This window comes from Oratosquilla oratoria, chromosome 20 (assembly GCF_046742065.1).
Source record: "Oratosquilla oratoria isolate Oo_2021 chromosome 20, ASM4674206v1, whole genome shotgun sequence".
In the NCBI taxonomy this organism is placed as follows: domain Eukaryota; kingdom Metazoa; phylum Arthropoda; class Malacostraca; order Stomatopoda; family Squillidae; genus Oratosquilla; species Oratosquilla oratoria.
In genome coordinates, this window is record NC_134796.1 from 45587413 (window position 1) to 45607014 (window position 19602).

General features: G+C 41.8%; 1 protein-coding gene across 2 annotated transcripts in view; it reads right to left on the bottom strand.

Annotated features, from left to right (window-relative positions):
- Positions 1-19347, bottom strand: part of LOC143036534 (methanethiol oxidase) — a 28243-nt gene extending 8896 nt beyond the window's left edge. Inside the window, exons 1-4 of one of the 2 annotated variants that reach the window (XM_076204007.1) lie at positions 19192-19347; positions 10854-10999; positions 8849-9031; positions 3698-3857 (exon numbers count right to left, since the gene is read on the bottom strand). In XM_076204007.1, the coding sequence (XP_076060122.1) occupies positions 3698-3857; positions 8849-9031; positions 10854-10999; positions 19192-19204 (502 nt within the window). In that variant the 5' untranslated portion in view covers positions 19205-19347. Of the gene's footprint in view, positions 1-3697; positions 3858-8848; positions 9032-10853; positions 11000-11139; positions 11165-19191 lie in introns of those variants that run through there. The other variant, XM_076204008.1, reaches the window with a different exon arrangement.
- Between the last annotated feature and the right edge of the window lie 255 nt (positions 19348-19602).

Sequence of the window (19602 nt, forward strand, 5' to 3'; positions counted from 1 at the left end):
ACTTAGCAGAAGACCTTGATGTATTTACTTAATTGTATTTATATCATTGTAATATACAGGAAAAGAGCAATGCTCATTGGGTCCCATGCCCTACTCTCCAATTTATTATACCTAGCCTCAAATTCATACCATGTATTTACCTAGTTGTATTTTACAGGACGAGAGCTATGCTCGTAGTGACATGTTCTGGTATCTCTCCGCATCCAGTTTATTCTTAAAATCATGTATAGTTTCGGCACTCATTGTTTCTCCGTTTAGTTTGTTCCAGACATCAATTGCTCTATGTGGGAAGCTATTCTTTTTCAGGTCTCTTCTGTAACTGTAGCATACAGTAAAGGAGCAACACTTGTTGCATACTGCCTCCTACTCTCTATCATGGTATTTTTTGTTTAATTTCTGTTTCTTTTTTTTTTTTTTTTTTTTTTTTTTTTTTTTTTTTTTTTTTTTTTTTTTTTTTTTTGTTTTTTGTTTTTTAACCCAGGAATTTCATGACAGAAATTATCCCAAAGGCACTTCCCCATGCATGAGGTGGAATGGGTGGGGATGCGGTAGTATGTATGAGAAAAATTTGATGTAGCCCTAAGGGATTTCTCCCCGTCTTCTCCTTTTCTGCATGAGGGGACAGAGAGGGGGGGGGGTTCCCGATTCAATAATCTTGCTGTGGATGTGCTGTGCCTTGCGACACTGCTTCTGACCCAGGGCAGTGGACAAGATACAGGGACATGACTTGTCATCCAGGAGGTGCCAAGATAAGAGGGAGGGTAGAGGGTGGAGGGGAGTGGAGTGTGATAGGGATGGAATGTGTGGTTGTGGTTTTTATGCCTTTGTTTTTTGGCTACCTCCCTTGTAAGGGGGAAAAAGCCTTTGGTATATGTATGTGCTCTCACATAACTGGTAGATGCAGAGGGGGATATGCAAACACAACATAACAATAAAAAAAAAAAAAAAAAAAAAAAATTTTGGAAGTGCACAACTAAGTGATACATCTATAAACAAAATTAATCATTTATTTTCATTTATTTTGAAAATTGAAATACATCGATGTAATCTGTTTTTCTTGTTGGAAAAAAATAAAATAAAAGTGGTCTTCTTGTCAAGTACAGAAGCACTTGAAAAAATATATCACGTGCAGGACGAGATAAAAATCAAATTATAGTGCAATAGTAACAGTAAAATTCATGCAAGATTACTATAGCAGTGAGATCCCTCTAAAACAAAAACAAATTCAAAGGAAGATTTGTTGCTTCAGCTCAAGTGGTAGGTTGAGGCGTTCGAAGGTCATCCAGTTTTTCTGCAGAAATGCACGAATTTATGGCAAAGTTAAAATAACTACATAAATATACAAACAAATGAATAAATAAATAAAAATGAAGAAACAATTTTTTTTCGAACGAGATTAAGTGGTGGGATATCTTACGCATTACAATTAGATAAAAATATATCACGTGCAGGAAATCGGTCAACCTGTCTCTCAGAAGATAACGACGACATTTGAGTTGCCGTTTTCTTTTTAATTAGCGATATTGAGGTGGTGATAGTGGTGGTTGTGGTGATAAGTGGTGGTGGTGAGGGAGGTGGTAGTGGGGGAAAGAGGATGAAGTTACATATTCAACCCCGGCAAGACCTCGACAACAAAATCAATCTGGGGCATTTTCCGTGGTCGTCCGGAGGGCGTGTTTGAAACCTTACTGGTCGCCACGTATAATGTTTTAAAATTTTCCATTTATTGAATATCACTGATGGAGGTCATAATATAACTCATAAATAATGTAAATATATGCCTATGCGGCCGGATTGAACTGGGCATCTTGATACAACCATACACCATTAACCACATACGTATATCTATTACCCTACCTCCCCACCCGCCCCCTTACGTAAAAACATAAGAATGAAGGAGACTGCAAGAGACCATAAGGCCTATACTAGGCCTTCCGTGACTGGTGGTACTTTCCCGCTTACTCTAGGTACCGCCAGGCGATTTCACTGATCCCTGAGGCACTCCCCGTTAGTCCTTCTCGAGAAATCCTTTCCGAATCGTGATTTGTTTTTGAAACATCCCGCTGGTAGCAGAGATAGAGGGAGATAGAGGGAGAGAGAGGGAGAGAGAGGGGGAGGGAGAGTGTGTGAAAGTATGAGATCTAGAAGCTGACAATAAAAAGAGAAATAGAGAGAGACAGTGAGAAGTAGGAGACAGAGATTGTGCGTGTGAGAAAGTACGAGATCTAGAAGCTGACAAAAAGAAAGAGAGAAATAGAGAGACAGAGAGAAATAGAAGGAGACATAAAGAGAGAGTGAGGGGGTTGTAAGAATACATACAAAGATGGAGGGCGAGGTTGCAGACCTCCCACTGTGCGACAATGAGAGGAAAAGTTCCCAAATTCAGAACCAACTCAAAGAAGAACAGATCATGACTAGGTTGAAACACGACGACGACGAAGAAGAACGAGAAGACGACGACGAAGAGGAAGAAGGAGAAGACAACGATAAAGAAGACGATGAGGTAGAATAAGACAATGACACAGAAGACGAAGATGAAAAAAAGAGGAAAAAGAAAAGGAGGAAAAAGAGGAAATCTCCCAAGGAACACCCTCTTGTCACGGTCACCGTCGGATTCGTTAACTATGGCATCTCAGAACAAGTTTGCAATGACGAATCTTTGTTGGACACTGCGTAGGGATGCAGTGCAGGAAGAAGACAATCATTGCCTCATCACCCCCCACCCTCCGTCCCCCTACCCTCCTGAAGCACTTCAGCCCCCTGACGGCGTCAACATAGGCTCACACTTGAAGTGGTGGTAGTGATACTCGACCCCTGGCTTCCACTTCACCCAATGTTTGTTGTTAGTCCACACTTAGTGAGAGAGAGAGAGGGAGAGAGAGGAGGGGGGGGGGCAGATTTACATATACCTACATGTTTACAACTTCTTTAATCCCCAAATCCCTACTAGATTCAACGAAACCCATCTTTGAGGTCAATGTCTACCTCCGGGGTTCCATTAAACCCCTTTTTGAGTTCGAAGGCTCTCTCTTGGATTCTTTGGCAACCCAATTTTAGAATTCGAAAAATGCCTCTTGGGTATCTTAGGCACCTACCTTGGAGTTCGATGGCTTTTCCAAGGAGACCGGAGCTTCCCTTTTTAGGTCAAGGGGAAGGAATTCCGTGACTACTTCTGGGATACCTCGGAGTTCGAGGGATTCTTCATGAACTCTTCGAGAACCTACCTACCTACCTTGGAGTTCGATGGCTTTACCAAGGAGACCGGAGCCTCCCTTTTTAGGTCTACGGGAAGGAATTCGGTGACAGCTTCTGGGATACTTTAAGAACCTACCTCCGAGTTCGAGGGACCTCAGACTTCGAGGGATTTTCCTTGGACTCTACGAGAACCTACCAAAGGGATCGGAGGTGACCGGAGCCTTCCTTTTTAGGTGTACAGGGACACAATGGAATTAGATGACAACTTCTGGGATACTTTCAGAACCCACCTCAGAGTTCGGGGGACCTCAGACTTCGAGAGATTCTTCATGGACTCTACGAGAACCTACCAAGGGGCTCGAAGGTAACAGAGTCTACCTTTTTAGGGGTACGGGAACACAATGGAATTCGATGACAGCTTCTGGGATACTTTCAGAACCCACCTCGAGTTCGGGGGACCTCAGACTTCGAGGGATTCTTCATGGACTCTACGAGAACCTACCAAGGGGCTCGAAGGTGGCAGAGTCGAAAGTGACGAAGGATCCTTTCGCCTTTCCTTCGGCGTCCCCCATCGTCGAAATCATGACTCGGCCGTCGGGGAGGCAGTGGGTCGTGTGGGGGTGGGTCGTGTCCTTCGACTTCAGCACCTCAGGGTCGATCTCCTTCGGGAAGACAGAAAGATCGAGATACAGGGTGTTAACTCATAAATAGTACATTTCTTTTTTCGACACCCTGTATACACGTTTATATGCAGGTGTGTTTGTGAGGACACTTGCGAGTACTTTTCAGGTTATCTCGTACATTCGAAGCACATGTAAGATTAACTTCCCGTGTGTGTGTGTGTGTGTGTGTGTGTGTGTGTGTGTGTGTGCACGTGTTTACAATTTACAGGGAAATAAAAATGCATTCGGGGATGAACTAATTTATGACACTGGACTGGTTCCATTCACAACCTGACTATCCAAAGACTCCCAAAACTCCTTTTGCGCTCCATACCCTGCAAACAACCTTAACAATCTAAACTTATATATATATATATATATATATATATATATATATATATATATATCTTATATAAATCCTTGGAAGGGAAAGATTTATATAAGGAAAGGATTTTTTAAGAATACCACTGTAAGATTCTTACGGTGGTATTCTTAAAAGATTAATAAAAAATTCCTTATATAAATCTTCTCCTTCCAAGGATTTATATGAGATTTATAAGAATACCACCGTGAGGCTGCGTCGTCACCACAAGGGATAGAGTGTGGGTACTGCACTGGATCATCACAGCTAAACATTTATTTACAGAAGAAGTAGAGGAAGAAGAAGGAAAACAAAAATCTTCAATTACCACAAACAAAGTTTCTTCTCGTGCGTGCGTACGTGATTCACCATGGTCTTGGATCACGTGTTGGACTCGTGATCGACAGCTATTTCACTCCCGCAAGAGAGCTCAGAGCTCATATATGACCGATCTATGGGTAAAGCTGTGACCTTACACGTACACACAACTCCTCGCCCACGAGAGTTGGTGTAACGACTCGCAGTGCAGAGATATTGAAATTATTTCAGCCCTGGCCGCCGTAGTGGCGGCCGCGAACGCTACCACTACGCCATCGAATCCTGTATGCGTGCATGTGTGTGTGTGTGTGTGCGCGCGCGAGCGTTCGCGCATGTTAGTGTCCTGAGGCACATCTATAACATTCGCCTTCATTTAATATAAAATCCATAAACAAACAAATAAATACAGGTGCTCTCACATAGAACTTGCGTTTATCCTGTTTATCCTCTCAGGCAACTTAGTATCCGATTTCAAGCTAAAGCCAGGCGCTTTTTTCGGATTAACCATTAAACCCCCAAAACGTGTTTATATATATATATATATATATATATATATATATATATCTCAAGCACAATTTACTTTAATTCTAAGCCATCAACATCGAGACTCGAGGACATGCAGAAATTGAAACGTGATAGTCAAGGACTCGAACCCGTGCTAGCAAGTGACAAGTGATAGTGACTTAACCGATTGCACACACACACATACACAGTGGTATGCTCTTCCTCTTAAATGCTGTACCGTCAGCATTACTATAGTATTAACAACCTAGCCGACCCGTGTGAAATCCACCAACACGACCAGTTGCGTGACATCGTACGTCTGGCAGCGGGCATGGTAATGTCAGTTGACGTTATTTTGAAACGCTTCTTATATATATATATATATACATATATATATACACACATATATATATATATATATATATACATACATACATATGTCTAAACAGAATTGTAGTAGCACATTTGTAAATAACACACAAGAAACCCATAGTCGGAGAAAATAAACTTCGAATGAAAGAAGATTCTATATTTCGGCTACCAACTGTAGCCCTCTTCAGGAAGAGGGCTACAGTTGGTAGCCGAAATATAGGATCTTCTTTCAGTCGAAGGTTTTCTCCGACCGTGGGTTTCTTGTTATATATATATATATATATATATATATATATATATATATATATATATATATATATATATATGTATATATATTTGCGAGGATATTTATGCCATAGTTTTATAACTTAAAAATGGATATATTTTTACAAATCCTTATGCAACGTAGGAACGTCACAATATCTAACAGTCTGCTAAAGGTGATTGACACTACAGTCAAGGTTCTAATATATAAGATTGTGACTTTCTCCGTTTAGTATTTGGTACATGGTAAGTGTACATCGTATTTTCGAGTTCACTACTCTGCACTTAAATGTACTCGTTCAAATTTTCCTTGTTTGCAGACGTGCACAAGCAGCCAGCACAAGAGCAAGACAAAAATAAATAAACTGAGAATCAAAGCGTACATCACGTGACCAAGAGCGTCGGGTGATGTGATATCCAGCTGGAGTTTCCATCACACTTCACACAAACAGAGAGAGAGAGAGAGAGAGAGAGAGAGAGAGAGAGGGGGGGGAGGTTACAACCAAAGGTCTAAGGAGAGAATAACAAATCGGAACGGTAATAGCAACATGAACGTGATCAGAATTATTATTCAAACGCGAATACTATAATCTCCAGTCATACTACAGTGTTCCGGATCTCTGGTCCGTAGGGGTCTTATGGGGCAGAGACATGGAATTTAAAAGAGACATGGAGGAAAAGTTTAAACGTGTTTGTGATGACATGTCTGAGAAGTGTGGTAGGGGTTACGGGATGGATAGAGTGAGAAACGAGGTGGTGAGGAGGAGAGATGGGGTGGAAAAGGAGATGGAAGATAGAATTGATGACAAAATATTGGGATGGTTCGGACACATGGAAAGAATGAGAAAAGAAATATTAGTAAAAGAAATGTGGAAGGCAGAGGTGGATGGAGTGAACAGGAGGGGGCGACCGAGGATGAGATGGATGGATGGGGTAAAAGGGGCAATGAGCAAGAGGGGAATGTCTGTTGAGCAAGGAAGGGAGCAGGCGGGAGATATGGATGATTGAAGAATGGCTGTGTATAAATGATACTCTGATGCTGTGGATGTGCTGTGTCTTGCTGCATTGCTTCTGACCCAGGGTAGTTGGCGGGATACAGGGGTGACCCGTCATCCATGAGGAGCTAAGATGAGACGGGAGGAGGGGAGGGTGGTGGAGGGGAGTGGAATGGTGGGAATTGGAATATGCCGTTTGACTTTGGCTACCTACCCGATAATGGGGGAAAGGCCCTTGGTATATTAATAGATAATTATTACCCCTCTCCCCCTTCTAAATTGACGTATTATTCCCCCATGAAGATCAAGTTAACTCTCCTAACCGACGTCACCAAATCGAAGGGGTTGAATTAATCTCCCAACCAAAGAGGGTTAAGTTAAGATCACCCTCCTCCCTACTCCCTAACCGCAAAGGGCCTCACAGCTTTGTTTGTTGTCTTTGATGCTTCTGTTGTAGATCGTGAGGGTTCCTGCGCAGTTGCAAGAGTGAGGGTTTTGCCTCCTTTACACACACACACACACACGCATGACGCAGTGGTAGCGTCCGCGACCGCTACTACGGCGGTCCGGGTTCGAATCCCTCCCAAGGCTGAAATAATTTCAGTATCGCTGCGTTGCGAGTCATTACTCCAACTCTCGTGAGCAGGGAGTTGGCGCGCGTGTGTGTGTGTGCATGTAAGGTCACAGCATTACCCATACGTCGGTCATATATATGAGCTCTGAGCTCTCTTTCGAAAGGGTAGCAGCTGTCGATCACGAGTCTAACACGTGATCCAAGACCATGGTGAATCTCACGCACACAAAATATTCAAAGATAATAAATTAAGGATATAAACATCAACTTCCACCCTCTTACCCACATGTTACGAACACCCCAAATACACTTCCTCCTCCCCCCACCTCTCTCCCTCTCTTGCTCTAGATCTCCACGCTTCTCTTTCGTTGGCTCGTGTAGCTCTTTCTCCCTCTCTCTTTCTCTCTTTGTTTTAAAGAAATTGCCAGACATAATGTACAACTCAGGGGCGTTGCGGTTTTCCGCCTTCAGTGGCCTCCATCGGAGGAAGCGACAAAGAGCTCTGACTAACGGCTTTTGCTTAGCCTACAACTGATAGCTCGCTTGCCGGCGGCTGGCGCTATGTGCTGGATTGCTTGAGGAAGAAGACGAAGAAGAAGAGGAAGACGAAGAAGAGGAAATGGAGAAAGACGAAAAAGAATACGAAGAAAAGGAACACGAAGAAGAGGAAGAAGACGAAATGGAGAAAGACGAAGAGGGAGAAGACAAAATAGAGAAAGACGAAGAAGACGAAGAAGACGAAAAAGAATACGAAGAAGAGGAAGGCGAAATGGAGAAAGGCGAAGAAGAGGAAGAAGACAAAATAGAGAAAGACGAAGAAGACGAAGAATAAGAAGATGACGAAGACGAAGAAGAAAACGAAGACGACGAAAATAGGAAGACGAAGAAGAAAACGAAGACGAAAATAGGACGACGAAGAAGACAAAGAAGACGGCGACGAAGAAAACATATACACACAGACACACACACACAAAAAAGTGTTTACCTCATCACCACCCTTTCATTCATTGTCTCACTTAACACACACACACACACACACACACACACATATATATATATATATATATATATATATATATAATTAACAGCAGTAATAGCACTACTGATGTTAGTTACCCTCTTTGAGACGGGTAGTTCGTGATGCTAGACGGAACCAATCAGACTCGGCATTAGTAGTAATAATAGTGGAAGCAGCAACAGCGGCAGCAGTAGTAATATTTAGTTTATTATTATTTTCAGGTCGTACTAAGTAGTAGTAGTAGTAAAATTTTAGTGGCAGTAGCAGTAGTAGTAGTAGAAGTAGTAGTAACAGTAGACAGTAGTATTAGGTTAAAAAAAAAAAAAAAAAAAAAAAAAAAAAAAAAAAAAAACACCGACATCTCTACGCAGTTCCACGAGGGAGGTCCATTAAAATAATAACAAAAAAAGTAGTAGTAGTAGTAGCAGTTAGCAGTAGTAGAAGTTAGTAGCAGTAGAAGTTGGTAGTAACATTTTAGTGTATCATCATAATCTTCAGGTCGCACCCAGGAACCAATAGCATCCCATTCTTAGCACAGCTTTCTCGAGTTAGCGACAACCTCCGCTGAGGAGAACCTCGCCTTACCTTGAACATCTTCGGCGTCCTCTCGTCGGATATGTCGATGACGTAGATCCGGGAGGAGGAGAGGGCCGGAAGGATCAACCGGTTCCGTGTCCTTTTGGGGTCGTCGAAGCAGGAAGAACAAGTGTTCCACCCGGAGTGGTGAAGCTCATCGTCCACGTGGGGCATCATCAGACGGTGCACTACCTGCCGGGCGAGGAAAGTAGGTCCAGGGTGACTAAAAGAGGTCTTTTAACTTAATGACATCCATATACACACATACCGAAAGATCTGTTTCCACCTTATAAGGGGATGGCCGGCCAAGACATGACACGTACATTTATTATTATTTTTTTTAATCTTACCTCCTAGTGGATGAAGGGCCATACCTGCCTGGGTCAGAAGCAATGCAGTAAGGCATAGTGCCTCCATAACAGGGGCCAACAGCGTGCTAACAGTAATTAGCATATGCGCAAATTTGTCATTGTTATATCACACCCATGCAAGTCACCATTATGTAACATAGCCCATCTTAATCAAATCGACCCCTACCTTACGTGTGCATTAATATCATTATGCATCTGGAATACCTTTGACCTTGAATCTATCACTAAAATCATACGATTAATTTCTTTCATAAAATATAGACACTGAAGTCCTTGATTGCTCATATAGTGTGTCCACTCACTTCAGACTGGGCAGGTTCTCGTCAACTGTTGTGAATTTTTGTCACGCACATTTTGTGAATATGCACAGATTATGAATATTCATAAAATGTGCAGCACCATTAATTCACAAATGGGAACACGGATAACGAATCCATTAGACATGCACATATTATCGAAGTGACTGATGAAGGTGAGAATATCCGACCTCTGACATGAGTGATACTCAGGCGTGGAAGAACCTAACTTAATATTTTACGAACGTTCGTGTGTGCATGTCTAATGGATTCGCTATATGTGCACTCAATTATGAATTCATTATTGGTGCTGCACGTTTTATGAATATCCATAACCTGCGCAAATTCACAAAATGCGCGGAACATGAACACATGGAAGAAGGCCTCGCTTAGTCTAGACTTGCCTTAGGATATTTCAACAATGTGTCCAACATTCGTCTAGGTCTAGTTTCTCTTTGTTCGTCATTCAGATTCTCATTATAAGACGGAAATATAATCTGACATTTAGAGAATGGAAAAACGAAAGATTGTAACCAAAGTCGTTTCTACTCAAACGCAAAAGAACTGATGGAACTCGGCCCAGCGTGAGGAATCTGGTTTTATCTGCATTTATGAGGAACCAGGATCATCAGAATCCATCTCGAACTGATGCAACACTTCCTCCACAGCTTGACCTTGACATTAACTAACCACATCTCGTCCTTGAGGAACAGATCACGTGTGGGTTGCGGTTCCCAACACGTCCCAGGAAATCTGATATCTAGAGCTTATGTCATTGAAGGGGGTGGGGGTGGGGGTGGCGCTATCGCACTGAAGACGTGAAGTCGTTAAGATAGTCAAGGAGAGAGAGATTTGTGGTAGGATAAGATAACAACGGAGGAATAGCAAGAGTTAAAATAATTATTATTATAATTATTATTATTATCATTATCATTGTTGTTACTGAATGAAAACGAGTCTAATAACTGAATAACGCTCTTTTACAAAGAAAGCGACCTCTGTGCATAAGTGGACATGGGTACTGCGCGCACACACACATACAGTTCAGGTCTATTTTTATTCTGGCTGCCGCTTGGCGGTTCTAATCATTCGAGGGAAAGCAGACCTGAAGACTAAATAATAACAGCAATAATACTCAAGTCCTGAAGACAAAATAATAACATTGATACTAGTGATGATAACAGTCCTGAAGACAAAATAAAAACAATAATACTAACGATGATAAAGGATTACAAAGGAGGAGCATGCCGACAGGAGACCTTTTGGTCCATAACTAGGTCGGATGGAGAAAAAAAAAAAAAAATCTATATATGATAAAATAAAATAAATCCGGCCCAGAAGTCTCACCTTGCAGTAGTCCGGGCTCTCCGGGTCCACGTCGACGGTCGCCAAGTAATCCGGGGTGCCGGAGCCCACCCGGACGCACGTCAGCCAGATGATCTTCTCCCTGGGCCCGTTCAGCATAGCCTCCTTCGGGCTTGGGTAGCCTGGGCCTACGGGAAGAGAAATAATAATAAATAATAATAAAGTTGTGACATGTTGCTTACTGTCAGCCTTGGCCAACTATAAATGGTAAAATGATACATTTTAAACAAGTTCTTCGGTATACAAGTGTGCAGAGCTGGGCATGTACCTCGGTGCATTCCTATGTGCGTTCCGCCGCGATTAGCGCTCCCAAACTATTAAAACTTAAGAGACAGGTTCATACCGAAATAAAATTTTGTCCGGTAGGCCACATACTATACCAAAGGAGAATTTCGTAGGTCACATACTATACCGGCACCTACGTTGCTTTAATAGTTTTAGAGCGCTAACCACGGCCAAACTAAAGCAGAACGCACCGAGGAACGCGACCAGCTCTGCAAGTGTGGGGGTGGAAGGGGATAAGGCACAGAAGACAAGTAGTCTGTGCGGTGTGGTCTGGGTGTTATGTGTCGTATCAGATGCTCGTGTTTGGTGTACACTTTTTTTTTTTTTTTTTTTTTTTTTTGCTGCATGAGTGGACGGATGTTTGCAGCACGATGAAGTGATTCAGAGGTTCTGAAGTCACTCCATTTCGAACCTGTGACGAAACTGACAGCAACAGAGCGTTTCAGCGATGGGCAATAGTGGTGCGCGTAATTGATTATAGCGTGAAATTCCATGTAATCGATTACCAAAACGATTACTCCCAGACTTAGGGGGGCCTGAGTCAATCTAACACAACTTGGCACACTTGTTAAACTATTGATGCAGAATATTTCTTGTGCGAATACTTGGTTATTATTTTTATTATTATTTTTCTGAAGCATATTTACTCCCCTTGCTCCTTCACGATGGTGGGAGGGAGGTGGGGAAGGGTGATGGTAACCGTTTCAAAACACACACACACACACACGGCTCGGTGGCGGATTGGTAAAGCACTGGCCTCACAGGCCAGAGAACCGGGATTCGATTCCCCGGCCGGGCGGAGATAAGTTGGGTTTGTCTCCTTTCACGTGTAACCCCTGTTCACCTAGCAGTGGTAGGTACGGGACGTTAGTCAAGGAGTTGTGACCTTGCTGTTCCGGTGTGTGGTGTGTGAGTGGTCTCAGACCTACCCATAGATCGGCAAATAATGAGCTCTGAGTTCACTGCCGTAGGGTGGTGTCTGGCTGTCTCGACAGAGACTGCAGCAGATCCGAGGTGAATACACACACACAGACACATACACACACGCACATTGATTCATATAAAAATTCAAATTCATAGTTTTGTACTTCATAATTGCACTATAGAAAACACCCGCATTGCCAGTACTCATTTAAATGTATAATAATAACAGGAATAGGCTCTGTCCATTAACAAAATCAAGAATATTAATTCTATTAAAAATTTATTCAAAGAAAAATTCATTTTTCGTTAATATTCGTAAATCGTAGTGCATTATTGATCTGCACGATGAAAAAGAATAAATATTCACTTTATTGATAGTCCTCATTTAAAGCTAAGTTTATATAAATTTCGAGTCAACTTAATAAATACACTTACGGGCTCCCTTTTCATCTATTGTTTTCTAGGATTCTTGGCTGAGAGAGAGAGAGAGAGAGAGAGAGAGAGAGAGAGAGAGAGAGAGAGAGAGAGGGGGGGGGGGAGACTATACTAAAACCATAAATGTATACTTTACACTTTGCAAATATACTACTGCATAATTTATTCCTAATTGAAAGTAATCGGTTACTATTTGATTACTGATAACAAAAGTAAAGTAATCAATTACCCACACAAATGAGCATCGCCCACCACTTATGGGCCACTGTCAAACATGATACCTAATGGCACAGGCGTGATCCCTTACCAGGATAATTATGTTGTTTATCTTATAAGGTGTTTCCGTGATTACTCTCTTGCTTTAGGTGTTGTAGAATTAAACAAAATTAAATTTCGACCGTCATGCGCGGTCTGTACTAAATGTAAAACTCATTTTTTGTGTGTCTGTTAATGTTATTAGTGTCGAAAAGGTAATGGCCCGGTTGTGCAGATAAACGTGTTCTGGGAGATAATCTGTATACGGGTTATATCAGTGATTACCAACCGGTGTGCCGCGGCACCAAAGAGTGCCGCCAAAATTGAGGGCAAAAATTATTTTCATATGACCGACTCACTCTGTCATCCATTTTTGTTCATTAAAGCAACATCAGTGTTAAGATGAGTACTTTAATATTATCCAGGGACAAAATTTTGTTACACTGATGTTGAATCGACAAAATACTGACAAACTAGAATTTAGATTTTCTAATAAGGGTGCCGGGGACTTCTGAAAGGCTTGGCAAGGGTACCTCAAGCCAGAAATGGTTGGGAACCACTGGGTTATACGGTGGAAGGAAGGGCACAATTTTGGGACACTCCAGTCTTCGGTACAAAAGGTTGGGACAGGCAGCTCCAAGTCTCTTATCACACAGGTACCTGAAGAGGCACAACCGTGAGGTAGTCGAAGCTATACGGATTGTACTAAGGTCCTCGTATCTGTGTCGAATGCCTTCTTCACATCCTTACAGACCATAGTGGCCTTGCCAGGGCGACCGTTTAACGTTTTTAACGGTTTTTTGGTCTACTGAGTAATAATGTCCTAAGAAGCCGGCTCCGGGCGGAAACCCAATTGACAATTTTCGAGACTCGTTCTTGTCTATGTACATGGTCCTGAAAGGATAGGCTCGTAGACCTTATCAAAGTACCCTTATAAAGATATGGGGCGGTAAGATAGCGAGGTATTGGTGGATTTGTGAGGTTTGGGAATGAGAACGGGTTGGGAAGTTTTGAAGAGTTGTGGAAAGTAGCCAGTGGCAAGTGGACAGCTGTATACTGTTGTCATGTAATTATCTGACTTGCATCCGAGTTGTGCATCTAAACCTACGACCCGTTTCCGACCACCACCTTGTACGGTGGCACTTTTGTTTCTCTCACTCATGGTCTGCGCCAAGTGGCTATTTCATATTCATCTTCATGACGGGGAAGATTCATTCCAATTGTATCATTGTCTTCAATTCTTTTCATAAACAGAGGAACAGCACAAATCAGCCTGGTCGCCGGTGCTCGGAAACAGGTCGTAAGCTTGATGTGACTAGGCCCTTCCTTTGAGTATGTAGGGGACTGCTTTTATCTCCTTCATCTCAATGGGGAAAATGAGAGAGTCATCACCTGACAGATCAACTGCCTTATCAGGGGTGAGTCACTACAGATATTTATTGAGTTAAAATGGTGCAAGTCATTTAAGTAGAGCTGTCTTTACACAGGAAGGGGTTTAAGGACCTCAGGGGGCCGAATTTATCAAATATCCTTACCCCTAAGTCAAGACAAAAATTTTCGGGAGGATTTTACCTATGATTATGTCTAGAATGTCTAGACATAAGCATTTAGGTCGCCGACATAGGAATTTAGGTTAAATCTCCGTCATTTTGAAGATTTATATCTAGACTTAGGGGTTAGGATTTTACAAATTTACCTCTCCCTCTCCATGCCCTCCTGGTGGTAAACACGACAAAACAAACGACCAAATTCACTTTATCACCAACTGTTAAAGTGGTCTTAGGCTCAATTTACAAGGGAATGTTGGCTGCTGCTGTCGCTGTGTTTAACACGGGGTGGGGGTTGGGGCGACTTAAATGGAGAACGGGTAAGCAAGTCTGCATTTACTGACGGGACCAATTGGAACCGCACGTCCGAAATTCATCATCGATTTTGTTCCACCGCTTTAAGAGCCTCGACCTCCAGTTTATGGAGCTTCTTTCAATAAGACCCATGGAGAAGCCACTTTACAGACCCAGCCATCGCTCACCCAGAATACACGCAATCCTTCTCATTCACCTCCACCGCTGACGAACCAAACCAAAATGAAGAATTAAGATAAAACTTATTGCAGCTTCGCGCGACTGGCCACGTGGAGCGTTGGTAAATTACGGTCCACAACATCTTACAAAAGTGGAAAACGAGACGAAGGGATAACCTAAGAAAAATATCTTTTGCTTTATTGCGGTCATCTTATCATCGGAGCCAATGGGGAGGAGAGAAGAGAGACTACATTTTATAACAATACAGAAGCATCAACCGTAAGGAAAACTGCCTAACACTTGGCAAGGTGCCCTGCCTACCAACTGTCGACCTCAGACTTCCTTTCGGTATTCCATTCACTCTCCTACTCCAACCTCTAGTAAGGTTAGGCACCAACCAACGGGCAGATGTAGGCATAGGGGCGACCTTCAGCGTCGGGCAAAACAACACGCACTAGCACGGTGAGGCAGAGGAAGCCTAAACCGGGCAGAACAGGTTTTGCCTACGTCATCCCCAAAATAATAAACCTTTATCACGAGTCTTTTAATGAAACCCGTTCCTCTTATTTAATCTCGGTCATGTGTGCTATGACACTTGAGAAGGCTGTAAAAAGTGAAACGTCGTATTAATATAGGCTTTATCCTCACATTTGGTGTTTATTTCGATAGAATTGTCGGCAACTACCCCTTTCATACATAATTATATACCATATATATATATATATATATATATATATATTTATATATATATATATATATATATATATATACATATATATATATATATATATATATATAATATATATAACGTGAAAAACATTTCGATTGCAAGCTGCAACCCTCTTCAGTAGATATCTACTGAAAAGGGTTGCAGTTTGCAATCGAAACATATAGATTCCCTGTCTCCAGTCTTTTTTGCTTCAACTGTGGTTTTCACGTGATCGACAAATGTGTTATTACATTTTCATCAGTAATATATATATATATATATATATATATATATATATATATATATATATATAAAGTGTGTGTGTGTGTGTGTGTGTGTGTGTGTGTGTGTGTGTGTGTGTGTGTGTGTGTGTGTGTGTGTGTATGAGAGTAATTCATCATGGTCTTGGATCACGTGTTGGACAGCCATCCTCCCTGATAAGATCTCGGAACTCATATATGACCGATCTACGGGTAATGCTGTGACCTGACACACATACAACTCAACTCCTACGAGTTCGAGTAACGGCTCGCAGCGCAGTAATAGTGAAATTATTTCAACCCTGGGCGGGATTCGAACTCGGACCGCTAAGTTAGCAGTTGCGAACGCTACCAATGCGCCGTCAAGCACTTTTGTGTGTGTAAACTCTTGAAGTCAACAAAATTCTTTCGACTTCGTACAATAATTATGTATTTTATTTGTTATTTACATTATTATAGTTTTTATTTATTGTTTTATTATTAATATGATTTTTTTTTTCGCATCCGACCTAGATATGGATCAAAAGGTCTCCTGTCGGCATGCTCCACCTTTGTAATCCTTTGTAATCACGAGAAAGATACAGAATCTCTCGGCAGCTTCAATAATCATCTTTCATAACTCCATACGACCAGTCTGTGTAATGAGGGCAGATGGATAAGGAGGAGGAGGAGGAGGAGGAGGAGGAGGAGGAGGAGGAGGAGGAGGAAGGAGTGGAAGCTATCTCCAAAACACCCGAAATGACTAGAGTCACTAGACGATCTTATTGCCTTGACCATGTCCTTGGAGTTTATTCCACCGAGTGTTAGGGGGTGGGGGGGTGTAACCTCTAGTAAGCTTAGGCATCAATCTGTTCTTTGTTAACAATGAAAACAACAGAAATGGCAATATGTAAGGTTCTGGAAACATCTATTTCACGTACGCGCGCGCGCACACACACGCGCAATGACGCATCACTTTTACGTTGTACATCTATACATAATGCTAATAGAATTATGATACAATAAATCAACAACCAGCACAAGCACAAACACGGTACCTATATTTAGTACTACATTACGCTTGAGATTTGATGTGATCACTAATACTGGGGCTCCTTAAGGCTGTGTGCTTTCTCCTTTGTTATTTACGTTTTATACGAATGACTTTGTAAATGGCTTAATTGTTTCATTAGAAAATATGCCGATGATACAGTTATTTTAGAGAAAATCAGAAATGCTGATGCATATAACTATTTGTCACAGATAAACGACTTTGCACAATGGCGTGACAACATCTAAAAAAATCAGAAGGAAGAGGTTTGTACTGATACCTGCAATTATCAAGACAGAAGTAGAGTGTCTGAATGTAAGTACTTTGTTATAGTCAAATACGAGAAGCTTAACAGTACAGAACAGGTAAAAAGTTTACAGTAAACGCGTGCAGCCTTCACTATCTCCGTATATACTTTACACTAAAAGTACTGAAAGATAAGGCAAATTTAATAGATTGTTAAATCTACACCTAAAAGACAGTCTCATGCTTCATTGTGACTTTAAGACCAAGATACGTACATCAAGGTCGAAAAAATCGCTTGGATCAAATAATATTACATAAACTATATGTTCCTACAATAGTAGTCTTCATTCATAATGCGCTGAGCTCCATTTTGTTCCACTGTATCTTATGGTGAATTTTATGCCTTGCGTTTTATTGTGCATTTCATCATTATATTCTTGGTATGTACACCATAATCAATTAATTTTGTTGTCAGTGTGACGGAAATGACAAAGTATTTATAGCAATGGACCAAAAGGTCTCCTGTCGGCATGCTCCGCCTTTGTAATCCTTTGTAATGTGGCTTCCACTTGTCATAGCCGAGCCACAACGTGCGGCCCAGAGCCAGGTGGGCCACAATGTGTGGGCCATTGCCAGGTGGGCTACACATACACACACTTGACATGCCGAAATCTAGAGGCATAACGATTATATTCAGCGTCGACGAGGAACAATGAACAGAAATCCATAAGAGTATGGGATGCGCGAGTAAACAGGCTTAGAACCTCGTTAAGATATTTTGCATTGCATAATGTACTTAAAGCAGCTTCGTACTGGGCCGATTTCCGTCAACTTTTGTGAGTGAAGAAACGACTTCTGTTACAATCTTCCTTTTTTTTTATCTTAAAATGTCAAGTTACCTTTGTGTTATAAATTGAGAATCTGAATGACACACTAAGAGGCCTAGGAGAATGTTAGACACATTGCTGGAATGTTCTTATGGAATACTATTTAGCGAAGCCTTCTTCTTGGCATTCGAAGACACGGCAGTTGATGATAATCGACCATCATTTCGCCTACGACATCGAGAGCGGTTATGCAAATGTAGCGCGTCCCCACTGGAAAGACTAGCATATGATAAACTACCATACCAGAAAATCTATCCCTATTGAGAACCTCACGTCAGGTTGACTGCAACTGTTGGTAATATTCTTGAAGCACGGATGAAAAACATGAAACTTGCCTTGTCCAAAAGTTCCTAACGTAACAATTCCATAAAAAAAAATAAGCAGGAAAAAAATCTGAAAATGTGTTTGCGTAATCCTGTAATGTAACTGAATGGTCGTAAATTCCACGCGTCGCCAATACGTCTGGTAGCACACGCCAGGACGCGCTGAGCTGCGACCATGGCTGTCACCTTTGCCCTGTGTGTTTGTATGCGTCCGCGTCGTGCAAGATAAACAAGTCACCTCGGTTCATTACACACACACACACACACACCGTACTACGAAAATCGTTGTACATGACGGCTTCGGCCGTAGTGTGCATACATGTATCCGTGTTACGATTTAGTGAGTTCATTCTGGTTGACGCCAGAAGATTTTTACTAAGCTCGATCGATCGTTGTGTACGTAAGAGGACTGTGTGTGAGAATACGTCTTGTTTCAGTTTTGCTTTGCCAGGCTTGGTTGGTGTCACCAGATTCCTGCTGTCAGCCCAGTTGGTGAAGGTCTGGGGACGGGCAGACCAGATCAATAATGTTTCTGGACTGGTCCCTGTGAGTGGTATAGACCAGAGATCGAGAGGAAGTATAATCGTCTGTTCCAGAATTCATCGCCGCGTCACTCAACGTTAGACGCCGGTATACGTAACTCTACACAGGAACGCAAGATTCATATTATTTCATATACGAACCAATTGGCAACAATTCTCTGATTCACACTTACATTTTAATGTTGTAAATGTTGTCTTATAATAGTTTGTGGACTGTGTCACTTTTCTGTTTCCAGCGAGAAGGAAAATTTTAATCTGCACAGGGCAAAGCTAAACAGAACTGGATTTAACACACACACATCAAATAACGCGTGTCATTCCGATATCAAAATTATTTCAAATAATTTCGCTTTCGTCCTTCTACGCTTGCACCACGAACGCCATTTTCACTTTAAAGATTTACCTGTTCGTGCCATAATGCGTCGCTAGTGCTGATCCTGTCACCTCGGAGTATTGCCCACCATATGCACCAGCTCCAACAGCACCAAATGACACGTGCTTTCTACGTGAGAACTGATAGCTACTAACTTGAATTTGATGATATCTGGCAACTATCAGGAGGCGGGTGAAGCTGCACGCGCGGTTGCCAGTTTGTCCTTTTCCGTACGGATTTAGACTGAATTTTACAGATGCATTTTGGCGTGTGCACTGATAATAATATTAAAAAAACAACTTTGATAAATATATACCAGTCGCTGAGTGTATGACTACCAACATTAATATTCATTTTAGCCTCACCGACACTCAATTAACCATTTCAAATCTGTTGTCGTCGGTAAATAATTTTTTTTTTTTTCATTTGTGGCATTAGCAA